This window comes from Pogona vitticeps, chromosome 3 (assembly GCF_051106095.1).
Source record: "Pogona vitticeps strain Pit_001003342236 chromosome 3, PviZW2.1, whole genome shotgun sequence".
In the NCBI taxonomy this organism is placed as follows: Eukaryota; Metazoa; Chordata; class Lepidosauria; order Squamata; family Agamidae; genus Pogona; species Pogona vitticeps.
The window spans coordinates 27860996-27886393 of NC_135785.1; the positions used below are offsets into that span (position 1 = coordinate 27860996).

At 41.2% G+C, this 25398-nt stretch overlaps 1 protein-coding gene across 6 annotated transcripts in view; it reads right to left on the reverse strand.

Moving 5' to 3' along the window:
* Nucleotides 1–25398, reverse strand: part of AADAC (arylacetamide deacetylase) — a 39106-nt gene that overhangs the window by 2938 nt on the left and 10770 nt on the right. Inside the window, exons 2-6 of one of the 6 annotated variants that reach the window (XM_020781830.3) lie at nt 25172–25273; nt 24274–24349; nt 5655–5877; nt 1992–2061; nt 619–790 (exon numbers count right to left, since the gene is read on the reverse strand). In XM_020781830.3, the coding sequence (XP_020637489.3) occupies nt 619–790; nt 1992–2061; nt 5655–5877; nt 24274–24312 (504 nt within the window). In that variant the 5' untranslated portion in view covers nt 24313–24349; nt 25172–25273. Of the gene's footprint in view, nt 1–618; nt 791–1991; nt 2062–5654; nt 5900–7430; nt 8910–23864; nt 24106–24273; nt 24515–24821; nt 24841–25171; nt 25274–25398 lie in introns of those variants that run through there. The other 5 variants (XM_078389109.1, XM_020781827.3, XM_072996086.2 and 2 more) reach the window with 5 other exon arrangements.

Sequence of the window (25398 nt, forward strand, 5' to 3'; positions counted from 1 at the left end):
AAAGCTATGTTGAGGCCTCAAAATTCTCGGCTCCCAGTGTTCCTAAGATCTACTTGTCTCTAAGAACGGGGCAAAAGAAAACAGAGATGAAAGCCAACTGACTGGTAAATGTGCTGTGAAGTAGAGCGTCACATTTTCTCTTAAGTCTGTGCAGGGAGCTGCCATACATCTACATAGATTGCCAACTCAGTTTTATTAGCATGAGTTTTTGATAATAAAATAACATATTTCAAAATTATAGGTGTTTAAATCCTTTTTTGTCTGACTTTTTCTTTTCTCTTTTTGAGTAAGGTAGCTTCTTTTAAAAGAAACATCCCAGCATTAATGTCGCTGAACTTTAGCACCCATAATCCCCAGTTACCATCGCCCATGATCAGGGTAGTTGTAGGTCAGCACTGACCTACAAAATACAATAACACTGGCAAAGCAGTAGTTTTCCAGTGTCCTTTATTTTGGAGATCTTTGCTCCATCAAAAATTCCCTACCTAAAAAACTGAGGGCTGGTATGTTGCAGAGGATTCTGTGATTATATAGCAAATATTCATTTGTCTAATTTCAATGAACAATGGGCCCTCTTATTTTCAAACCATTATTTCAAATCACAATTACAGTACTTACCTGTTGAGTCACTGCTGCAGCTAAGTTCCCTCCTGCACTGTCTCCTGCAATGCACACCCTGCTTGGATCTACCTTGTACTGGTCAAGAACATTGCTTTGCAGGAAGTATTTTGTTGCGGTGTATACATCTTCAAATTGAACTGGGAAATGATACTTTGGTGCCAGTCTGTACCTTTATGGAATGAGTTTAAAAAGAAGAAGAAGAAATGAAACAGAAAAAGAAGGGAATAACCACATTTGCTCCTCATGCAAAATAGAACAAATAAAACCAGTGTTAGATTGGTTACAGTGTTAGCTCAATTACATTAAAGGTAAAGGTAAAGGTTCCCCTTGACATTTTAGTCCAGCCGTGTCCGACTCTAGGGGGTGGTGCTCATCCCGTTTTCAAGCCGTAGAGCCAGCGCTTGTCCGAAGACAGTTTCCATTGCCACGTGGCCAGCATGACTAGGAACGCCATTTTACCTTCCCACCGTGGTGGTACCTACTCGCATTTGCATGCTTTCGAACTGCTAGGTTGGCAAGGAGCTGGGACAAAGTGACGGGAGTTCACTCCGTTGTGTGGATTCGATCTTACGACTGCTGGTCTTCTGGCCTTGCAGCACAGGCTTCTGTGGTTTAGCCCACAGAGCCACGACGTCCCTTTCTCAATTACATTAGCTTCCATCAACATATATTTTAGCCTTGGTGTCATGAGCTTTTGACTCCCTTCTTAGATTAGACCATTTTGCTTCTCTTTTCAGGAAGGAAGGAAGGAAGGAAGGAAGGGGAGAGATGGGGGAGGGAAGGGGAGAGAGAGAATTTCCTTTCAAAACAAGGCACATGAAAAGCACATGTTTTGAAAGCAGAACTGTGCTTCTGGAAGCATTGTTCTTTTCTAAAGCAAGATGTAGGTACATTGCCTTCTCACCCTGCTTCGAAAGGATAGTGTGGCTTTTGCTGCTGATTCTCCAGCCCCAAAATTTAGAAGCACAGCCAAGAAACCTAGTAGCTCAGTTTTACTAGAATGCTCTATTTTCTGAAAGATTCTAATAATGTAAGCGCCTTTTAAGTATGCTGTCCTTCATTTTCTCTACTGCAAACCACTGTTAAACTATAAGCATGTCATTAGAACAAAAATTTACTTAAGTTCAGAATGACATCTAATTGTCACAACAGAACTTCTCACACTTTCCGTAGTTTCCAAATTAGATTATTTTGTTACTGATTATCAGGTGGTAAGTACAAACTTCGTTTCAAACACCTGCTGTGGCAGTAGACAAATTGGGCTGATCTGCCAAACTGGCAGGTTGTGCCCGTCGCTAATCGCTATTAACCACATGTGCAAAACAGCCAAGGATGAATAACACTCCCCCTGCAGACTTGTTCTCCCTTACTCGACTGATACGATGACCGCATTTAGTTTTTCAGAAGTCAGTCTTGACAGGTTGTCGTAAGACTTCATGGCTGCAACAAAATAAGAGGGGGGGGGTTATTATTCTCTGAAACAAATGGACAAACAATTCCCTATTTCTTTTTGCAGTGGCTTTTTACAGGAATCTCCATTCTTCACTGCTTTCTTGGATAAGGAACACAACCCCAGCACAAATGCTTTATCTACAAGCTAGAACTAAACTAGCCATGCATAAGTGACTTTGACGGCAATCTGGAAAGATGCTCTGGATGGGGCCTTTCTTTTTTGCATATCAAGCTTCAGATCTGTGCTCTATAGTTTTAAAACATGATAGACTTCTTTTAGTTTCTGGTGTATTTTATTTTTTAAAAAATTTTCAGGATACATGGCAGTATAATAAACAAAAAGTCCTGCTAATGATGCATGCAAATGAAAAATGAGATTTATGCTTTCAAAAAAAAAAAAAGATAGCAAAATGCTAGGATACTCACTATTGAAGGAACAGAGACTGCAATGCTCCTGTTAACTAATGACATTTGAAAAGTTCTGATTAAACAGGGTCGGCAGCCCAAGCCAGTTTACTCCTTCAGGTAATGCAAACTGTGATATCTTCCTTATTCTATAGACAGACACTAGAAAAATTGGCAGTCAGTATTTTTCCCTGGTGGCAAAGGGGCAGTATCACCTACCTTACCTAGGAACAAGAAGCTCTCTTAGGGCAAACTGTACACGTTTTGAGACGTCATCACCTCCACTGCCCTTAGCTCATCACCTGCTGTTTCATTCAAATTCTTGGTATGGCCTCTAGTCCTTCCAAAATATGTCAACACTGCATACACCTGATTATTATTATATATGTAATGACTAGGCTCAATATATTTCACATTGCTTTGCTTCTTTATGTGTGTTGTTGTTGTTGTTGTTGTTGTTGTTGTTGTTGTTGTTGTTGTTGTTATGTGCCATCAATTTGCCTCTGACCTGTGACAGCCACATGAATGAGTGAACTCCAAAATGTCTGTCCTTAGCAGCCCTACTCAGTTCTTGTAAACCCAAGGCTATGATTTCTTTGTGGAGTCAATCCTCATATTTGGTCTTCCTCTTTTCTTGCTATCTTCAAGTTTTCCTAGCATTGTTTTCTTTTCCAGAAAATCTTGCCTTCTCATGATGTGCCCAAACTATGCCAGCCTCATCATTTTTGCTTCCAAAGAAAGTTCAGGCTTGATTTGACCTAGGACCAACTTGTTTATCTTTCTGGGAGTCTAGGTTATCTGGAAAGGTCTTCTCCAGTTACCTATTTTAAATTAATCATTTCCCCCTGTGTGCTTACTTCACTGTCTAGCTTTCACACACTTACATAGTAATCGGGAATACCTTAGTGTGGGTGATCTTGGCCTTGGCCTCCTCTGGCATGGCCTTATATTTTATGATCTTTTCTAATTCCTCCATTGCTCCCTCCCAAGTCTCAGTTTTCTATGTATTCATGGGGGTCTCTTGAACCCACAAATATGAAGGGATGAATATTTAATGGATCAGCGATTTTCCACGAATATTGGGTTCTGTTATTCTTTCCCATGTCTACTCTCCACTCTTAAGTGTATCATTGACAAAGAAACACAATCCCAACACATACTGCTTTATCAACAGGCTAGAACTAAGCCAACCATGCTTATGGCTCTATATATGATATGAAGTTCACCACTTTATTTATTTATTTATTTATTTATTTATTTATTTATTTATTTATTTATTTGTTTGTTTATTTGTTTATTTATTTATTTATTTATTTATTTATTTATTTATTTATTTATTTATTTATTTATTTACTAGATTTTTTTAGCTGTGCCATTACCAGTGGTCTCTAGTTATATCTTTTCTGATTCTTTCTTTTTATTTCCCCATCATACATTATTCTGGCCACTGCACTTCTACCAGGACATAAGACATTAAATGCCCATGCTGCCAATTAGTTAATACATACAGTATTTTTATAAAGTTAAGAAGACATAGACACACCAACACAGACAGCTCAAGAACAGAACAGGGAATGATTTTGAGCTGAGCCTCCTCTCCAGCTTAACGCATAATCCTCTCTTACACATTAATAAGCGGATCATGGGAAAACAAATTTGGGCTATGCCTCCCAGACATGCTGACTCAGTAACGTTTTCCAGTGTATCACACTGTATCTGTATATTTCCAATTTCTTTTTTAAAATCTTGATTATCATTTCCCAGAATGTCTGCACCTTTTTATTGCTTTCTTGCTTCACTATAGGTTCCCTTTTCCCATTCACTAGTCATAGCTTACAACAAGCCATAAGCTTTTGAAAGTACAGTGGTGCCTCACTTAACGAGCGCACCATTTAATGACGAATCCGCATAGCGACACCTTTTTTAATAGGCAAAACATCGCATTGTGATGATCGGTAAGCGTTTCGCTTACCGATCTTTGCATTGCAATGTTTGGGAACAGCTGATCGTCGGTTCTAAAATGGCCGCCGGATTAACAAAGTGGCCGCCCGCAGCGGTTTCACACCCTGCCCTCACTTACTGGGCGGCGAAAATGGTGGCCGGATGGAGGATTCCCCACATAGCGGTGAGTTTTTCCCCAATAGGAACGCATTAAACAGAGTTTAATGCATTCCTATGGGGTTCCCCCCCGCATAGTGACGAATCTGGATAGCGACGTTAATCCTGGAACGGATTAACGTCGCTATGCGGGGCACCACTGTATTTCAGAACCTAATGTACTAATAGCTGGTTGGATCACTCAGTGGGTTAGATACCTTGAGATTTGGTTATTTTAATTTCCCTGTTTCCAACCTGTTTCTTTTGATTATTATCCTGCAGAGCCAGAAGCTGGGAGTTCAGATTCCCCACTGTGCCTCCTGTGAGAAGAGCCAGTGTGTGTATGAGCCTTGGGTAAGCTGCACAGTCCCAAGGCACCCCTGGAAGAAGGAAATGGTAAACCACTTCTAACCACTTCTCTACTTGGAAAACCCTGAAAAGCCATAAGTCAGAATTGACTTGATGGCACATGATTATTATTAATGTACTAAGGCATGTTCAGCACTCTTAATATACTTTTGTGTACGCTCGAAAACCTTAAGGATAATAATTGAAAGAAACGGTTTGAAACAGGGAATGTTTTTAAAGAATCAAATCCTCAAGAAAAATTGGCCAGCAAGAATGCTGCAAGTTGTAGTAAAAACTTTTCCAAACTCTCCTCTCAGGTAGGCAGATAACAATATCCATCCTTTATGGGTATAGCATCACCTCAGCAGAATTTCCTAGAAAATAAGATATAAATACTTTCCATATTTTTACCAACCGGCAGCGGTCATTGTCTTACCAAATGATATCATATATCCCATCTCAGTGAAAACCCCATGAGGAAAATGGAGAACATTTAACCCTTGGGCTAGGTACTGTGCTTCCGGTTTCCCTGTCTAGCCTTCAGCTTCTTAAGTTGTAATCTGTGATCAGCAACTGAAGATGGAAAGGTATTTAAAAGCATTTACCTTTATATGACCTTGCAGATAATACACTGCCTATTCCTTAAATAGGAAGGACCTTTGAAATAGGAAGATGAAGCATTTTCTAAGGAGTGATGATGTGAAGGGTGGGGGGGGAGTACTGGTGCTTACCTGACCCTCCTACACACCATCCACCTCCATGAACAAAAATGACTGCCCTTTTCAGGGATTCAGGCCGCCCTTTAGGGATGTACAGACGAACCGAAACACCATTAAATGCTGTGTCTGTCACGGTGGTCTTTTCATCTGACACCGGTGCTGTAGATTCCACATTTGTGATCACCATCAGAACATCCATGTGGTGTGCAAGACCCAGTTTTTCTGCAATGTCAGCCTGGAAAACAGGAAGAATGATGCTGCATTTATGTTCTTAGCTGCTCATGAGACATTCCAAGCACAGTACAGATGCCATAATCAGTAATCTGAGACTTCTTTTTCAAAAACCCCAAACTAGAGAAACTGGACAGTTTGGAGCATACATTTAACATCTGTAACTGCTTGTGCATGTGGCAGCAAAGCAGTATATACATACACACACACACACACACACCAAACAAACAAACAAACAAACAAACAAAAATGCAGCCCTAATTGGTTGGTAAATTAATGTCTAAAATATACATCTTGGGGGCAACCTTCTGTGTGCAGAGCGCATAGATTACTGCAATGCGCTCTACGTGGGGCTGCCTTTGAAGATGGTCCGGCTACCGCAACTGGTCCAGAATCGAACTGCACAGCTGGTGAGTGGTGTGGCCACCAGGGAACATATCAAGCCAATTCTGTTTAATTTACATTGGCTACCAGTTGCTGCCCAGGTCCAATTCAAAGTGCTTGTTTTGACATATAAAGCCCTAAACGACTTGGGCCCTGGATACCTGAAGGACCACCTCCTTCCATATGAGCCTACCCGGCAGTTAAGATCTAGCCAGGGGGCCCTTTTGAAAGAGCCATCCCTCAAGGAGGTAAGAGGGACGGCTTGTAGACATAGGGCCTTTTCGGCAGCTGCCCCCAGACTATGGAATGCCCTCCCGACTGAGATTCGTCTGGTGCCGACGCTGATGACATTTCGGCACCAGGTCAAAACCTTCCTGTTCCAGAAGGCTTTTAATTGAAATAATATTAGCTGTGGGTCCGATGGTAATTTTTATATATATTTTAATTGTATTTTAATTGTTCTGAAGTTTTGTTGTATTTTAAATGTTGTAAGCCGCCCAGAGACCTTTGGGTAGTGTGGGTGGCATAAATAAATAAACAAACAAACAAACAAACAAACAAACAAACAAACAAACAAACAAGTAAATAAGTACATAAGTAAATAAGTAAATAAGTATCTACATGTGTTTCTTTGGCATTGGGATTAGAGTCTGCAGTACACTAAGCTGCCAGATCTGTCCCAATAGCAGCATGGTAAGAACAGGGTGGACAGGATATAGTCTCTCCGCTTGTTCTTTTACCCCTGTGCTCAGGACCCAGTAAACCTATTGCTAGTAAACCCTACCTAGCACTCATACTTGCTTTATATGGGGTTTCCGCTCAGTTTGAAATTCAGTTAGACCAAGCATTACTAGTTTGATTTAGGGGCTTTTTCCTGATTTGCTATTGAAATTTAGTGGTGCAATGTGAGGGTGCAATCTGCCGCAGCTCATGGGGAAGTGAAATCAGAGATGTGACATATTTGTGTTTTCTTCTTTAATCTACACACCACAGAAGCCCACAGTCAAGGTAAGGTAAGACTAGAATATTGACAGATTTAGGTACAGGGTTTGGGGGAGTGCAGTGAGGAGCAGGAGGCGTCGGGGGAGTGCTGTCATTTGCCACTCCAGTACCTCAGGCAGCCACCTCACTGAACCTAATCATGGGGCAGGCTGAAAGTCAAGGAGAACTTACCAGAAGGTTCAGTCGTGTTACTTATGGCCCCAGCCACAAAAATATTTTCCTGCTCCAACATGGGTATCCATTAACTGGGCAATGTGGAATGTTAGTTTATCATCAGCTGCTGTTGTTGTTGTTGTGAATGGGTGTTGTGCTTTTGTGCATATACCTAACCCTTGATACTAGAGACGGGCACAAACTGCCAGTGGGGCGATTTGTGCCGGTTCATTTTTCATCCAAAGACATGTCCAGCGCTTCCCAGCCTTGTTTCCTCCTGCAGATGTCACCTCCAGAGGCAGCACCTGGAGGAGGCAGAGCAAAGTAATTGGGGGCATGGCCTCTGAGTGGGTGTCCACTGAAGAAGGTGGAGCGCGGAAGTGCCGAACATCTGTTCAGACAAAAAATGGACCAGCACAAACTGGCAGTTCCTGTCCATCTCTACTTAACACAGTTATCACAGGCTGTATTTTTCCCCACTGTATCTCCATCATCACTCATTAATTTCCCATAAAGGCATTCATGTGTATTTGTGCCAGCAGGAAGACAACATTTCATGTAGCTACAGAAGTGGACTTTAATCTCCAATCTACTTGTTTGATTGATTTTATTTAATACCTCCTGCACATCATTCTAATAGTCATTCAGCAAGACTGCTGTTGTCTACATGTCAGCTAAGTTGGTAACCTTTCAGCTGATGATAATGCCATCATTTGAATCAGCAAGTGCATCCCTGAAGATGTTATCACAGTACAAATGAAAAAAGCAGTACTTATTTTAAAAAATAGCATATTCTCTTCTTTCTCATCGTTGTCAAATTCCTTTATCTTTTTGTCTTGTGTTATTTGTTTTTTTAACTTTCGCTATAGTATTTTGCCAGTACAGATTGCCAGTTATATAAATATTTTCTGAATCAAGATTCTTGTTTACCAACCACTCCTTCAGCTTCCCATGTTAGAGTTTGCTCTGTGTGTCTCTGTGTGCGTCTCTGTGTCTCTCTTTCTCTGTGTATCTTTGCACGTTTGTGTGTGTATATGTAATCAATAATGTATGCAGCATAGTTCTTCCCTGATTCCAAATCTTCCTCTGAATCCAAACAGTGTAGCTCCTGCCTTTCTTCCTACTCCATGTATATTTTTAAGAACATGTTAAGCAAAACGTTCTTTAAGCTTACCGTTCTCTAATCACTAAAAGGTTTGGCATTTTCCTTTTTGAAAATTTGCAACCAACAACTCCTCCAACCACCATTCCTTTCATACACATCATGTAATATCTACATAAGTACATCATAGAATTATTGAAGCAGGAGGGGTCTATAAGGCCATCGAGTCCTGCTCAATGCAAGAATCCAAATCAAAGCAGATCTGACAGATGGTTGGCTCCAGCATTTGAGCATTCGCCACCTCCCGAGGTAATTGGTTCCATTGTCATACTGCTCTGACAGTTAAGAAGTTTTTCCTGATATTCAGTCTAAATCTGGCTTCCTGTAACTTGATCTCACTATTATGTGTTTGGCACTCTGGGATGATCAAGAACAGATCCTGCTCCTCCTCTTTATGACTACCTTTCAAGTATTTGAAAAATGCGCTCATATTTCCCCTCAGTCTTCTTTTCTCAATGCTAAACATGCCCAGTTCTTTCAGTCTTTTCCCCATAGGACTTGCTTTCTAGTCCCCTGAAAATCCTTGTTGCCCACCTCTGAACTTGCTCTAGGTTGTTGACATCCTTATTAAAATGTGGTGTCCAGGATGGGACCCAGTACTCTACACGAGGCTTAGCCAGTGCTAGTACCTCATCAGATTTGGAGATTATATTTCTGTTAATACATCCCAAATACATTTGCCTTTTTTTTGCAGCCAGATATAGCAGGTACAAGCAACTGAGGCAGGTCTGGGGCCAATCTGGTTCCTAGATCATGCTGTGGACAACACATTCTGCCATTACTGTGCAACACCAACATGTGGGAGCATGTACTTTGTTTTCAAGGATGAATACACTCCTGGAGCTTTCAAAAAAAAAAAAAAAAGGAAAGAAAAAGAAAAAGAAAAAACATTTTACTGCTGGGGTTGCTCATGGAGGATACTCATGGAGGGCCAATGAGGTTGGCTGCATGTTGTCCAGCCTATGAACATTCTGTGAAGAAGTTGTTGCTACTGCGTTTCCCTGAAAATAAGACGGGGTCTTATATTAATATTTTTGCTGCAAAAACATAGTAGGGCTCATTTTCAGGGGATGTTTTACTTTACAGTCATGGCATCTTCTGGTTGCTGCCCAATGCTGCACAATGGTGGAGGGCGGGTTTTCACTTAACTAGGGCTTATTTTGGGTAGGGCTTATATTATGAGCATCCTGAAAAACCATACTAGGGCTTATTTTCAGGTTAGGTCTTATTTTCGGGGAAACAGGGTACGTGACTTATAAATATAAAAATTCCCTGATAAAACAGAAATTTGGAGATGCGGCACAGTTTACCTACAGTGTGTGGAACTCAGAACCATCCAGTTTTATTTTCATTGCTGTTGTCATAAACACTTTAATACTGCCTTTTTGTTATTGACATTCAAGCTGTCGTTTTAGATTCTTGTGTTATCACAGTGATGATCCTAAATTGTCTCCTATTATAGTTTAATCTGTTTTTAAAAATCTAAATATTCATATTTGTCTTACTTATCTACACTTGCATTATGAAAGAATATACAGAAACTGCTTTGCAGAGAAAAGTGCATTACATGTGAAGCAGAATTCATGCCCTGAAAACTGATAATTAAATAATATGAAACAGCTTTTCAGCTGTTCTCCACACAAAATATAGAAGTGTTAAAGTGAACATTAGACTGGTGGATTCTCCTAATGTTTCATCTAGTCCAGTGTTCTTTTTCAAACAGCTGTTAGCCAGATACCCAAATGCACAGTGAGATCTCTCTTGTGCAAATTTCTACTCTTAGCTCCACACGTTCTTGCCTTTCTAAAGTGTCCCTCTCCACCCTCCCTGGTGGGCCTCAATAGACCACCTCTGTCTCTACACATTGTGGCTTGATTTGCAAGCTATGTCGGTCAATGACTCCAATTTCAAGAAAAGCTGTGAATCCACTCCATGTTTTAGTCTGCAGTGTATAAGAATTATCAAAGATGTCGGACCTCTTTAGGGAACAGGGTTCAATACTTTGCATAAATCTTGTAAAGTCCAAGCTAAAGCCAAGACAGAATTCATAACCCTTCTGCAAACAGAAGCCAGCCTCTGCCAGAAATGTGTTCCCGTCACAAAGATCATATTCTCACATCCGAGCGATATCTGGCTGACAGTATGTCTTAGCATTCAGATAATAAATACTGAGATCACACCGAGAAGCTTGAACAAATAGACGAATCTGCTACTTATTCCACAAAATGGGGTCAAGCATGTATGAAAGTATGAGGCTATATTTTAAGATGGCGGAAATATAGACATGGTTGCACAGAACTGTTATGATGAGTATCTTCCTGAACCTCTGAGAAGTTAAAGCTCTCCCCATCCCAAGGTTAGCTTCATGGAATCATGCCACTTGAGCAAGCACTGCTCTTGCACAAGAGAAAGGTAGGTCTTCTTCATGGAGATCATTGTGCAATGACAAGTTGCCAAATCCCATGTGGCTATGCTGGTAGCAGTTTTGCTCCGCACACCCTCAGTGGTATACTTATCTCAGTCTCTTACATTTCCTCCCTTTTCTGCATACAGGAAGCAGAATCAACATGGCTTTGTAGAAATGAACGTCAGGCTGCAAATGCATACCACTGAACTATGAGTAAGAGCTCTTATGTATGTCAACAGGATATGCATTTTAGATATATACAAGGTTGTACTGTGAGCCTTTTACAGAGAGGGAACCACAGCAATATTTTACCGGCAGTACAATTCTCTAATATCTATTCAGAGGTTTTACTGAGTTCAAAGGAACTTATGCCCAGGTAAGTGTGCATAGGATTCCAGTCTTAATTTCCTGAATTATTTTACCCCACAAAACATCATCACAACTTCTTCTCTCCAACCATTGTGAGATATCCAAATACAGTACATGCTTGTATGTGTTCAGTTGTGTACAAGAACATGGACTTCAACTTGATGGGTAAGTTTGAGTGTCTGACAAAAGAACCCAATTGACAGGTGATGTTGCTTACATATCTAAACAATACTTCTTCAATATGGTTTTCCCAAGTCACCACAGACATCTTAAGAAGGATTTAATTACTCTATGAAAATTTTTAATTCTGTAGAAGTATATCTTAATGAACAATAAGGTTTGCTTGGATAAATTATTCATACAGTATTCTTTCTGGTCATCTCAGACTTTATACTTCTATTTTCTTCCTTATTGCCTAGAATCGTATTACATATTTATGTTGGTCAACATAAATTTCAGTGGCAAATTGCCACAAGTTAAGAAGCCAGTGTAAATATTTGCCATCATATACAAAGTCACAAAATCTGTGCGCAACACTGAAATACCACTGAAATATATGCTGATGAAATTACACTGGCAGGAGTAACTCACAGGATTCTGGCCATTATATCTGTATTAATTCTTTGGGGAAATTTAAAAAAAATAATTTACAAAGTATTTTAGATTTCACCTTTGAAGATGTAATTACTAAAAGCCAAAGTTCCTTCTGATGCCTTCCTGTTATCCTGAACAACATCTATGACTTCTCATCCCACCACTAACACATGGGCATCAACAATCCAGACACAGGTTCAGAAAGGTCATCAGATCCTTTTTATTCTCTTTTTGAAACCACAGGTGAGCCACAGCTACTGAAACCCAGGCATACACTTAATTTACAGGCTGTAGGGGAGCCTGAGCCGAGAAGTATAATTCTTAACAGCCTGTAGGGGAAAAAAGATTGAAATGTTGACACCAGACGATGATGTTGACTGTAGATCAGCAGGAAGCAATGGTTGTTAAGGAGGCACAGCAGAGCCCTGAGGGGAGGGAGCACCAGCCCAAGAAGAAAGTGAAGGGGAAAGAGTTCAGTAGAAATAATCTAAAACAGCTGAGCAATTCTGAAAGATTCAGAAGAAAATACGTCAAGAAAGGTGGAAATTAGTGTCATGTTCTACTCAGTTTTGGGATACTATAATAATAAATAATAATACAAGTGACCCAAATAAAAACTCATTTAGAAAGAAGATGAGACAATAAGCAACTTTGATTCTTTCTCTCTTTTTATTCTCTCTACCTGCATTTATTTGCTACAATTTCTAGTTGAAGAGGTCCACGTGTAGGAATAGATTCCGTTAGCAACATTATTTGCTGGTTCAGAAACTACAGGATTTATATCAGTTGCCTTTTGCAATACACATTCCAGTGTCAATGTTGTCTTTTAACAGTGTTTTGCTTTCAGTAGACTACACAATTGATTGTGCATCCAGAAGTGGATTGTGAACTTTGGTGGACATGTGCATTTTGTATGCACATTGTAAACTTACATTCCCGCTGACAGTACTGCAGTGTTGACAAACTGTATCTCCAGTCAAATACATATGATCTTTTTGCTCCCAGCATTTTATACCACAGGAAGCTGATTGTTAAGAAAGATGTGAACAGCCCATTAAGTGCTTCAAATTCTTAAATAAAGCAGCAGACAACTTAAACAATTTAAACAATTGTGCAAATCACATGATTTTTAATTTTGTGCAAAAAGGTGGGCAGTTGTTTTGTGTAAAGTATTCTCTAAGAATTGTATCTAGAATTAAGATAATTCCATCACATCCCTTCTGATGAGGAGAAGAATCTTATAATTCAGGCAAGGAGAAGAAAATGAAAGATTTCCACCCTTGCTTACTCTATATTTGGCTGAAAGGTGCATTCAAGCCAGGGTCAGTCCAATGACCTGTGGAGCAAAAAATGACACATCGGGCCTTATTATAACTGCATGAGAGTGCATCCATTAAATTGTGCAGCAAAGTAAAACTAGATCAAATAAAGTCTGAACTATTTCTGGAGCTAAAATGCTAAAGTTAAGGCTGTCCTACTTTGGGCACATCATGAAAAAGCAGGATTATCTAGAAAAAACAATAATGTTGGGAAAGGTTGAGGGCAGCAGGAAAAGAGGAAGACTGAATATGATATGGAGTGACTTCCTAAAGCACAGCTGTCAAAAGCAAGGCCCGCGGGCTAGATCCGGCCCGCCAGACATCGTCTGATGGCCCGTGGAGCCGCCGCCAGCCTTGCAGCCTCCCCCCCCCCTTTTTTTTCAATGAATTTACTCCGTGCCTGCACGGAGTAAATTCATTGAAAAAATGGCTCAAGTTAACAAGGCTACGTCCTCCTTCCGATTGGCTGTGGCGCTGTCACTCCTTTCCTCTCCCTCCGCCCCCCGCTCCCCCTCCCTCCCTCCCGTGCCTGTTCCTTGCTCGCTCTCAGCCTGAGGCGAGAGCCGTTCCCAAGGCCGCGCGAGGAGGGGGCTCTGCGCCGCCTCTGTCACCCCTGAGGGGAAGGGAAGGGGAGCGGTAGGAGTTCTTGGCCGGGCTCCGAGGCGGAGGGAGGCGATGCTGGGGGGACGCAGGAGGCAGCGGCCAGCGCGGCCCTGAGGGGAGGGAGAGAAGAGGGAACGCGGAGCGATGCGCCGGCCCGGTTGGGTAACGTCGGAGGTGGCCGTTCGACCCAGCCGGAGAGAAGGGAGGGAGGGTGGGAGGGCTGGCTGGTTGCTCGCTTCCCTTTCCTTCCCGGACGTTCCGTTCTCTCTCTTGCTCGAAAAAGGCCTGATTTCTGTGAGGGGCCAGCGGGCGACATTCCTTGGCAGCAGCTTTTCCGCCCCCGCAGGGAGGTTGAAGGGAAGTGGGATGGGAATCTCTCTCTCTCTCTCTCTCTCTCTCTCTCTCTCTCTCTCTCTCACACACACACACACACACACACACACACACACACACACACACACACACACACACACACACACACAGAGAGAGAGAGAGACCCCGGCACTTTCCCTTCCTTCACACACACATACACGTTCTCTTCCTTCCTGTAACTCTCTCTGTCTCTCTCTCTTTCTCTCTCACACACACAGAACCCGGCACTTTCTCTTCCTTCACTCACACACACACACACACACACACACACACACACACACACACACACACACACACACACACGTTCTCTTCCTTCCTGTATCTCTCTCTCTCTCTCTCTCACACACACACACACACACACACATTCTCTTCCTGTATCTCTCCGGATGGGGTCCTTGCAAGGCCATCAGTACAGATACAACTGGCCCTTTGATGGGGACCAAACTGCTGATGCGGCCCCCCGATGAATTTGAGTTTGACACCCCTGTCCTAAAGGAACCCACAGGCTTGAGTTTACAAGAGCTGAGGAAGGTGGTTGAGGACTTGACTTTTTAGAGATTTGCTCATTCATTGGATTGCCATGAGTCAGAGGCAACTTGACAGCACATAACAAGGCAATTCTAAAAATGGGGACAGGCAAAAAAATATATAACTTTGAAACTGAGCTTTGGATGAGTGCCAAGTTTAGCACAGTTGGAGCAAACAGCCTTCTCTTGCTCTGTGCTGAAGTTGCAGAGGGTTGAGCAAAGAGATTTGAGTTAATACATTTTTTTAAAGTAAAACTGTTTTCTCAAAGGCTTTCACGGCCAAACAGCCCAAAAAAACCCTACTAAAACTGTTTTACCTGTACATTCAAAAAGAGGCTGCTTCAAACAACTTCTAATTTAAAATAGTTTATTTACCTTGAGGAGATTAAGATTTTAATTTGGAAAAAATCCCGGTTGCAGGAGCTGAACTATTGGTCTTCAAAAAAAAGGCATTTCAAGTGGGAGCAACAGTGACTTTGTTATAACACTGAGCATTCATGGTGCAGGCTTGGAAGGCAGACAATGCAATGTATTGTATGGGCAGGAGAGAACTGCAGTTAAAGAAAGCTCACAGGTATTATGGAAGGGCTAAAAAAACAGATTTGCTTTAAAGAATATAAAGAAGTGAAAATGCTCTAGAAAGGCTGACATTTTGCCATATATCTTCAGGGAATTGGCATACAGTTTTATAACACATATTCAAACTATCCCCATACTTCATACTTTAGAAAAATAGATAGCACTTGTGCGCTTTTTAAAAGCACTTTCAGCAAAACATTATCTCAGGATTTCTGCGACCAAACTAGAAGTAAAGAATTACACAGTTTTTTTACTGCAGGCTTCAGGTGAGTGATCATTTTAAGCTCAAGCCTGAAAACATTTCTATGTTACCTTGAACCAGATGATTGTGCTGCTTTACGATAACAGATCAGCCATACATTTTTAGCATAATTCTTTAAAGTTACTGCCAGTACTAACTCTCCCTCCCCCACAACTTCATAGGTTTTCATGCATAACAAGAGCAAGAACATTGGGGGGTTGAGCTGAAATGAAACAATTTTTTAAATGTATCCTTTCATAACTTGGTGTCCTCCAGATGTGTGAACCCACAATACTGATCCCCTTAGCCAGCATGTTGTGCAAGTATTAGCCGGGGACAGTGAAAAATATAATTCATTACCTCAGTCTAGGGAAGGTTGGTTATAACTATATTCAAGAACAAAGTCTTCTGTCTGGAAGTTTTTTCTTGCTATGCTTTATAATTATAATTAGAAACTGGCACAGAAAACCAATGAATCTGTTTTGTGGTTTGTGGATAAGCGTAAACTATGAACCACCACAAATCCCCAGAAAAATGAACCTTTTCACAGTTCATTTTTCTGGTTCATTCCAGGGGTAACCTACCTGCTTCTGCCTTCTGCCACCTGCCTGCCCCCTTCGCATTGCCCTCATAGCCTCCCTACCTGATCCTGCTGCCAGCATCTCCGCCTAAGCTGCTCCCAAGGCCTCTGTACATGCACCCACCTATCAACTGATAAATGGTGCAGTTGCAGAGGTGGCAGTCCTGCTCTGGGAAGGGAAGCGGGGCCCACTGTCTCTGAGGGTGGTGGCAACAGCAGAGGAGAAGGAGGTGGTGGGGCAGTGGAAGGATCAGGTAGGAAGATGATGGGGCAGTGGGAAGGGAGTGGGTGGGCATTCCCCTTTGCCTAACCAAATGAACTGCTGAGGGGGAAAAAAGTTTGGTGCTTCATTTTGTTTTGGCAAAATGGGATCCCTGAACAGTTTCACAGAATAAACCAAGAACCAGCTCAACTATTTTGTTTGTTGGTTGGTTGGTTCTTGTTATTGTTGTTTGGTGGTACATGGTTCTATTTGTGCCCATCTCTAATCACCATCACCTTAGAACTACAAAGCTGGAAGGGGACCGTATGGATCATCAAGTCCAGCCCCAGTCACAAAGGCACAGTGGAGAATCGAACTCCCAACTTTTGGTGCCACAGCCAGCTACCTAAGCCACTGAGCTATTATTTTCCCTCAGTCACTTTGATCAAAGCATGAAGTAAACTGCTCATTAGCTGTTTGCATTTCAAACAAGCTGCTGTAGCTGTCAAACTGATTTCCTAAGGAGTTTGTAACAGGGATATGGAAGATTAATTATGGTTCGTTAGGGCCAAAAAAAAAGGCTTAGAAACAGAATGACATTTGGAAAGTAGTGTTTAACCCTTGCACTTCCACCCCTTCTCAGCTAACACAGCTTCTTATAGCTATTTCTCCTCAAGATGTGTATTAGTTTTTGATTTTAGAAAATAATTGAGAAAATGTGGCACATGGGGAAAAGATTTAATGCACAACCCATTGCTTCGGGTAATGTGAGTTGTGATCTAGCACAACTATCTAACTAGTTGTGATCTATTTAATGAATGCCAACTTCTAGAAAGTACCAGAAACCATTAACATGACATAAGAAGTAAACAAGAGAAAAAACGCAGAGACAGCCAAATAGCAATGCTTAGTAATCATATGAATTATCAATTTCTGATACCAGCCTCTGTTATAAGGTTACCATAAGTCAGAGGCAACTTCATAGCACATAACAACACCAAGGTCAATAAAATATCACAAAGCAATGTAACATGTAGTCTTATCAACACAATTAGCATTATATTGCCTCACATGGCAGTACAAGAGTGTAAAATATAATTGGATTAATGAAAAAACAAGGCTATGTATGAAATCTGCTTTTGCTGGATTCTGCCCTAGATTATACGGTTCTAATTTACAGTATAAGGAATATTTACTGAGGTGGAACTAAAAGTAGCAGTCTATAGCACTTTTGAAAGTCTGCTTCTGGAGTTTAGCAATGCATTTTAACACAATGTTTAAAAGTGATAATTTAAGATTTTAGGTTGGGGTTTTAAGAATTGCTAATTTTAAAAAAGGTAAATCAAAACTATAATTCCTTCCTTCCTTCCTTCACATGCTTCTAGTGGAATAAATGCAGGGACATTATTTTTTTTCTAGTTTTTCAAAACTGAAACATCTGCAACCCTTCAGATGTTGTTCAATTTACAGTTCCCATCATCCACAACCAACACAGTCAGTCAGTGATCAGACATTATAGCAGTTCTAATACAGCATCACTGAGGAAGAAACGTAGCATCATCCTGCTAATAGCTCAGACAATGTCAGTAGATGAAACAAACTTAATTTGCACAGATGTACCAAAACCTAGAAGGGACGTGGTGGCGCTGTGGATTAAACCTCAGAAGCCTCTGTGCTGCAAGGTCAGAAGACCAGCAGTTGTAAGATTGAATCCATGCAACGGAGTGGGCTTCTGTCGTTTGTTGCAGCTCCTGCCAACCTAGCAGTTTGAATGCATGTAAATGCAAGTAGATAAATAGGTGGAAAGGTAACAGTGTTCCGTGTCTCAGCCGCACTGGCCATGTGACCATGGAAGATTGTCTTCGGACAAAGGCTGGCTCTATGGCTTGGAAACGGGGATGATCACTGTGCCCTAGAGTCGGACACGACTGGTAAACCTTTGTTTGTTCAGTCATTTAGTCGTGACCGACTCTTTGTGACCCCATGCACCAGAGCACGCCAGGCCCTCCTATCTTCCACCGCCTCCCGGAGTTGTGTCAAATTCATGTTGGTTGCTTCGATGACACTGTCCAACCATCTCATCCTCGGTCGTCCCCTTCTCCTCTTGCCTTCACACTTTCCCAACATCAAAGTCTTTTCCAAGGAGTCTTCTCTTCTCATGAGATGGCCAAAGTACTGGAGCCTCAGCTTCAGGATCTGTCCTTCCAATGAGCACTCGGGGTTGATTTCCTTTAGAATTGATAGGTTTGTTCTCTTTGCAGTCCAGGGAACTCTCAAGTGTCTCCTCCAGCACAACAATTCAAAGGCATCAATTCTTCGGCGGTCAGCTTTCTTTATGGTCCAGCTCTCACTTCCATGCAACGCTACAGGAAAAACCATAGCTTTGACTATTCGGACTTTTGTTGGCAAGGTGATATCTCTGCTTTTTAAGATGCTGTCAAGGTTTGTCATTGCTTTCCTCCCAAGAAGCAGGCGTCTTTTAATTTCGGGGCTGCTGTCTCCATCTGCAGTGATCATGGAGCCCAAGAAAGTAAAATCTGTCACTGTCTCCATATCTTCCCCTTCTATTTCCCAGGAGGTGATGGGACCAGTGGCCATGATCTTAGTTTTTTTGATGTTGAGTTTCAGACCGTTTTTTGCACTCTCGTCTTTCACCCTCATTACAAGGTTCTTTAGTTCCTCCTCACTTTCTGCCATCAGAGTGGTATCATCTGCATATCGGAGGTTGTTGATATTTCTTCCTGCAATCTTAATTCCAGTTTGGGATTCCTCCAGTCCAGCCTTCCGCATGATGTATTCTGCATATAAGTTAAATAAGCAGGGTGACAATATACAGCCTTGTCGTACTCCTTTCCCAATTTTGAACCAATCCATTGTTCCATATCCAGTTCTAACTGTTGCTTCCTGTCCCACATATAGGTTTCTCAGGAGTAAACCTTCACCTTTCCCAAAACCTAGAAACCAATAATCTAATATTAACTTTCACAAAAAGGTATTTTGCAATTCACAACCTGGATAAATCATCTGCAGGGTAATCCTTGATTTTGGGATGCATTTGACCAGGCTTAGAAGACAAGTCATGGTTAAACCAGAATTTCTGAAAGGAATCCCCAAGGTTAGGCACTTAAAGCTAGCACATCAACCTGGCAGGTAGCTGCCACCACGCCCATGCAAACAATGAAAATCCCAGTAACTGGTTGAGGTGAGGACTGGTTTTACTACCACAAACCCTGTCAACCAAAAATCTAGACAGGTGCTTGAAAGGTCTTTTGTTGTTTATTAAAGAAAAAGAAAAGAAAAACAATTTAAAAGGGCAGAAGATCCAAATGGTTACAAGGAAAGGTTTATCAAAATGCAGGAGCAAATGCAAAGACATACTTAAAGATATTCAAGAGAACACATCATATAATGTGTTCTCATCTATTCTATCTAATAATTACCCCTTAGTACAGAGATAGTGTGGTTCTGGGACATGCACAGAGTGCAACCTCCTGGGACATATCATAAGACAGCAAATAGATACAACAGTCTCTGGTTAGGGTCTGACTATGCTCCTTCTAGGCATCACAGCACAGCAGATGAGTAAAGCATTTCCCCCTAGGCTAACTAACACGTTTTCCTAATTCCCTTTTATACAAGTAAATGGACAGTTGCACATCTATTGCCAACAACATCTTTTATGCTTTTATGCCTGGGACATTCAGAGTAGCAACTGCGATAGCCATATATTGTGTACATATAAGAGCGCACAAGAGAGTGGAGATTGGATGGGAAATGGCAGTGCAGAGTGAGCAAACAAATGAGTGGAGGTCAAAGAAAAAAGGAGTTTGGGAGGGGCAAGGTGCACTTCCAGGAAACAGACCCTTATTTTAACATTACTCCTGATAGGAAAACAGAGTTCGACCTCACAGGGCTTGACCTACACTGGTCATCCAGATTATGTCTTATACGAGTTCTCATAAGGAACTACAGAGTAAATAGGATGTGTGTTGTGAAGAAACTGAGGAATATGAATATGGAACTGGGGAATATGAAATATGGGATTCAGTTTCTGAACACATCAATATTGGTGAAGCATGATGCCCAGTTGTTTTCAGCTCAGCTTGCCAAAGATCAAAAGCTCATTATGGGATATTGGTCTACATACACTTCATAAAGTTGCTTCCCATTTTACCTGAGTGTAAGTAGTATTTTATAGGCCCCTTTAAACTCCATTATTCTATTATTCTATGGCTGCAAAAAAAAAAAAGTACTATGTGAAAGGTCCCCTCTTCTCTTCAGGATGTTGACCGCCCTCACAATTTAAAGGATCCTTTGTAGGCTTGGCAAGAAGGGCTGCTCAGCATTCATCAGAGCGTGCATTTTTAACCCTGGGCAACTTCTTGTTGTTCAGATTCTAATACCAAACACCAGGTGAAGGCTTGTACTTGCCTACCAAAAGATTCATTGGCAGTTTGTAGGCAAGGAATGTGAGTGAGCCCTGGACTTCCACAAAGGAGTACCTGTAAACCACAAGCAGCTGAATATAACAAGTGTGCTTATCAGCTGGGCGGAATCTAACTGCTCCCTTTGCCTCACTCATTTATTAATTCATCACCTTTCTTGTCTCACCTACACAATACTTGAAAAGCAGGTTTTCATAATTGATATACAAAGCATAAGATTTATGACTGGGGCTAGGGTTAGAGCTCAATGTTTGCTTGGAGAGTATACCTTTCTTTCCAACCTTCTTTGTGTGATTTAAAAGCAACCAGGCATTTAAAGCAAGGGAGAAAAGCTTGATTTCTGTGGGTTTTTTAAAGGCCACGGTTAAAAGTACAGGAGCAAGACAAAAGAAGGCAAGGCTATATTTGATAGGGTGACTGCTAGCAATGAAGGAAGCAGATTTTGCACCCCTCTGATCATTCAGAGGTCACATTTGTTTTGGTGGTGGTGGTACATGATGATGCTTAACATGTGCAATCAACATCAAAACATTGCAATGCATAGGACTCCAGGTCCAATTTCTAGCACTCCGGTTTCTAGCCCTCCTCCAGTGCACATCATTCCAATCTCCCTCCAAGAGACAGGCAATGTCCAATGTATGTTCAGCTGTCATTTTACTACTTCACATCACCCATTATTTTTGGGGTAGGCATGGGAAGGGAAATGTTCACCTTGGAATTTGTCAATCATACCACCAGAATATTTTAAGTAAGGGGTGTGACTTGCATTTTAAATGTAATCCCACCACTACCCTATTTAAAGCTTTGATATACTCTTTTTAAGAAAGAGTTAAGTGACTGGATTTAAAAAGAGCAATTTAGGATTTGCAAAATAAATAAATAAGTGAAATGTCAAGCATGTAGGGTGGTAATTTCTAATGGGAGCCATATAGTCCCCTGGGAAGGAGCCATGGACTGGAAACAGTTCTTCACACACCACCTTAAAAGATCCATTATGCAACTTATACAATCCTGATTCAGCCTATATTTCTTTCGCATTGTGTTTATGGTTGTGGCTAAAAAAAAAAAGGTTGCAAAGTCATTCAGGAGGGGTGGGGTTGTTTAAAGTCCAAGAGAGATGAAAGTTACCCATGCCTGTGGAAGATTTTCTCTGTGTGTGCATGTGCTTTTTCAGAGTTTGGGGATTCCCTCATCTTGTTCAGAACAAAATGATGCAGGTATCATCAGACTCAGGAAGGAGCACTAACCATGTGTAAGCGAGGAGGAGACTGTGGTACCCCACTGTCTACCTCATCAATTTCATCACCTGAACAGTGTGAGTCTGAAGAAAAGAGGCTTATCTACCGCTTGAGTTTCTCCACCTGAGCTAGAACTGTGACTTTCCCACATTGATTACCCAGAGAGGATCCATAGCTGGAAAGATCTTTCTTTTTCAGATCCATGAAAGCACATTTGCAACACCCCACCCCAACACACTTATGAACTCCCATATTTGACATTGCTAATTATTTATATGTAAAAGAAATGTGCTTCTGCCCCAGTACACCCCAAAAGTAACATACCTTAAGTACAGTACGGTCTTCAGAATCCTTCCACTTTCTCATGCTTTAGAATAAAAAAAAATCCCAATGCAGATCTGTGATTAAAGCTCTACCACGGAGCCACTTGTATAAACATGGATGGATCCCTAATTCAACAGTGAAGGTCTAAAAGATAACAAAGTCCCTTCTATTGCAGCAGAATAACAGGAAAAACTGACAGTGTCAAAGTTTTCCTAAAAGAATAGCAATTTAGGACCAAAGGATTGCCATGGATTTGACCAGAAATGGTTCTGGTGCCCTAGCAAGGAAAATTGTGACATTGCTGCTTCTACCACTACAAGTATGATTGATGGGAAACCTGAATAAGAAAAAGAAAGAAGTAGTAGTATATGTAATACTTATCATCATCTTAGAACTGTAGAACTGGAAGGGGCCCTATGGGTCATCAAGTCCAGCCCCTGTCAAGTAGACACAGTGTGTAATCAAACTCCTAAACTTTGGCTCTGCAGCCAGATACCAAAACCACTGAGCTGTCTAGTAGTTCTGTATAAAAGGGGCATGGCGAATAGGTAGCATCATCCAATTCTGTATCAAACCAGAGTTCCACTGCTGCCATTTCAAACACAGGAACTCAAACTCCACAAGGAATTTGGCAATCCTACCTACTCTCCACATTCGAGTTATACATCTTCTCCTTTCTTCTCTTTGCCCTACATCTTTCTACTCAACTGTATATTTATTTCCCCACCCCCACTCTGTACTTTTCTTCCTTGCTCTGCTACGCCACGCCTTACTACGTTCTTTGTTTTCTTCTCTCTAATCCTAAGGGCATATTTTCCTAACTCCTGAAATATCACAAGCACCCAGGCAGTCACATGAAAGCTGACGCCAAAACACGCTGCACACAGAACTTCAGAGTGGCTTTTCTGCACACCTCAGCAAATATTCCAAAAAGCTATTCTCATAACAGCAGCATGCAAAACATAAAGCTTAGATATGCTCAGTTCATTGGCTGGAAATCAGCAGGCAAACTGCACAAAATGCAGGCAACGAAGCACTTTGCAGTTTATGATTTCTATGCTTCTGATCCTTTTGTGGATGACTGAGTACAGGTATCAAGGTCTTCTTTTCATAGATGTGAACAAGGCGATGCTCGGAAGCAAAATATCCAACAACTTGCACATATTCTCAGTTAAAAACCAGGCAGGTGAACAACTGCAACCCAATAAACTGGCACATTAAACAAAAGGATTTGAAACCATTTTCAATTTCTGCAGTCATCATAATTTCAGAAAGAGATTGTTAACAGCATCGGGTTTGGGTTATTTTTGCCACTTCACACACCACATTTCTATTACAAATTACATCAGTACTGAGGAAAGTTGAAAGGATTTTACACTTGATTGATTACTTCTAGAATTAGCATTGCTTATTTATTAGGAACACTCATGCAGTCTAAAGAATATACATGAATTGTGAATCACAGTAACTACAGTATACTCATTACCAACCTGTGTTTGGGATTTTTCTGCCTCAGCCGTAGGATGCTCGCGTTTCTAAGGCAGCTCTACAATTCGCATAGAAAGCAGACTGCAGTACCTTGCAAAGCTATGCATTCTAACAAAAGGCAGCTTTTCCTCAATCAGTATTAATTTGAATATATAAATATGTATGCATGCACACACACACACAGAGAGAGAGAGAGATTTTGCATTTTTCTATTTCCCCGTCTGCAATCATTCAATAGCATGTTGCATGGTTTCAACTACAGTACTATTTAGATCAAATTGTACACAAACTCCTGCAATCTCTCTGTCATTTAACTTAACTGTCTAATATCAATAAGTTCCCTTCTTCAGAACTCAAGCAATCACACATACCTGGGGGGGGGGGACCAACAAACCCCTAGGAAATACTTACCACATGTCCTACAGTTCTAAAGACAGCGCTGAGGAACATGAGTGTCCAGGGGTCCTCAATATTCTCTGGAATGGGGCTGTATAGATAATAGGCAATCAAAAGAGAAGCAATCAGAAGACATAGTGATTTCTTTCCCATCTTTTACTAGATTCACTTTGTTCACGACTGATTCCCATTGAGTAGACTCACACAGAGCCTTAACAGTGGCAAGTCAGCTGACAGCAACAAAGTTAGTCTGCTGTGATACACAGATCACGCCCATGGAGCTCAGCTCTTTCTTTGATCACTATGTAAAAGGTTATGCCTCTACACCCGAGGCAAAAATATCACTTACTCCCTTTCGTAAGCATTCGAGTCACCCCCAAACAGGTTTAGTTACGTTGGCTTGTACTGTAAGGAGTTTAGGTTTCAGTATCGATGGAAGAGGAAAGAAAGAAGTTGCCTTTACAAGTTCTGTTTCAGAGGAGAGATTGCTGGGGAAATTAAAATGAACAAATGCAGTGTCATAGATTAAGGATTATGTATATGCAATAAGACTGACAGCATACCAGGAGCATGTGAGCCCCTTCAGTGCCCCAAGAAGTAAGTCAAATCTTCATCTCAGTGCAGGGGCGTTGAATAATGAAACATGATTTGCTTCCATGACACAGAGAGGGGATTTCTCACAGCACAAGACCACATATTAGATTTACTCCCAAACTGAAGACTTACACCAATAATCATGATATACCTGACTGTTCAAAGAGACTGATCTATTTTACTCAAACACCCAACCATGATAACAGAGATGGGAAGTTTTTGTAGAAAAGCGTTAAGAATTAAGAGTTAGTGAATAGTTACTGAGACACATGGACAGGTTGGTAAAGGTTAAATTGACTATTAACCCCCCTCTACTAACCTTTCTGACGTTGAATTAAGAGAATTAACAGCTGCAGAACTTTACACCCAAATTGTCCTCAATCTTTGTTCAGCAAACAAAAATGGGCATGCTGATCACCAGCTGTAAAAAAGAACAAGAGGGAAACCAGTACTACTGGATTTACAAAGTAAATAAAGTTGAAAAAGTTTTAGCATTTTAGCCAGTAAGCTTTAGGAAAAGGTTTTGAGCCAGATCCTACAATTCTG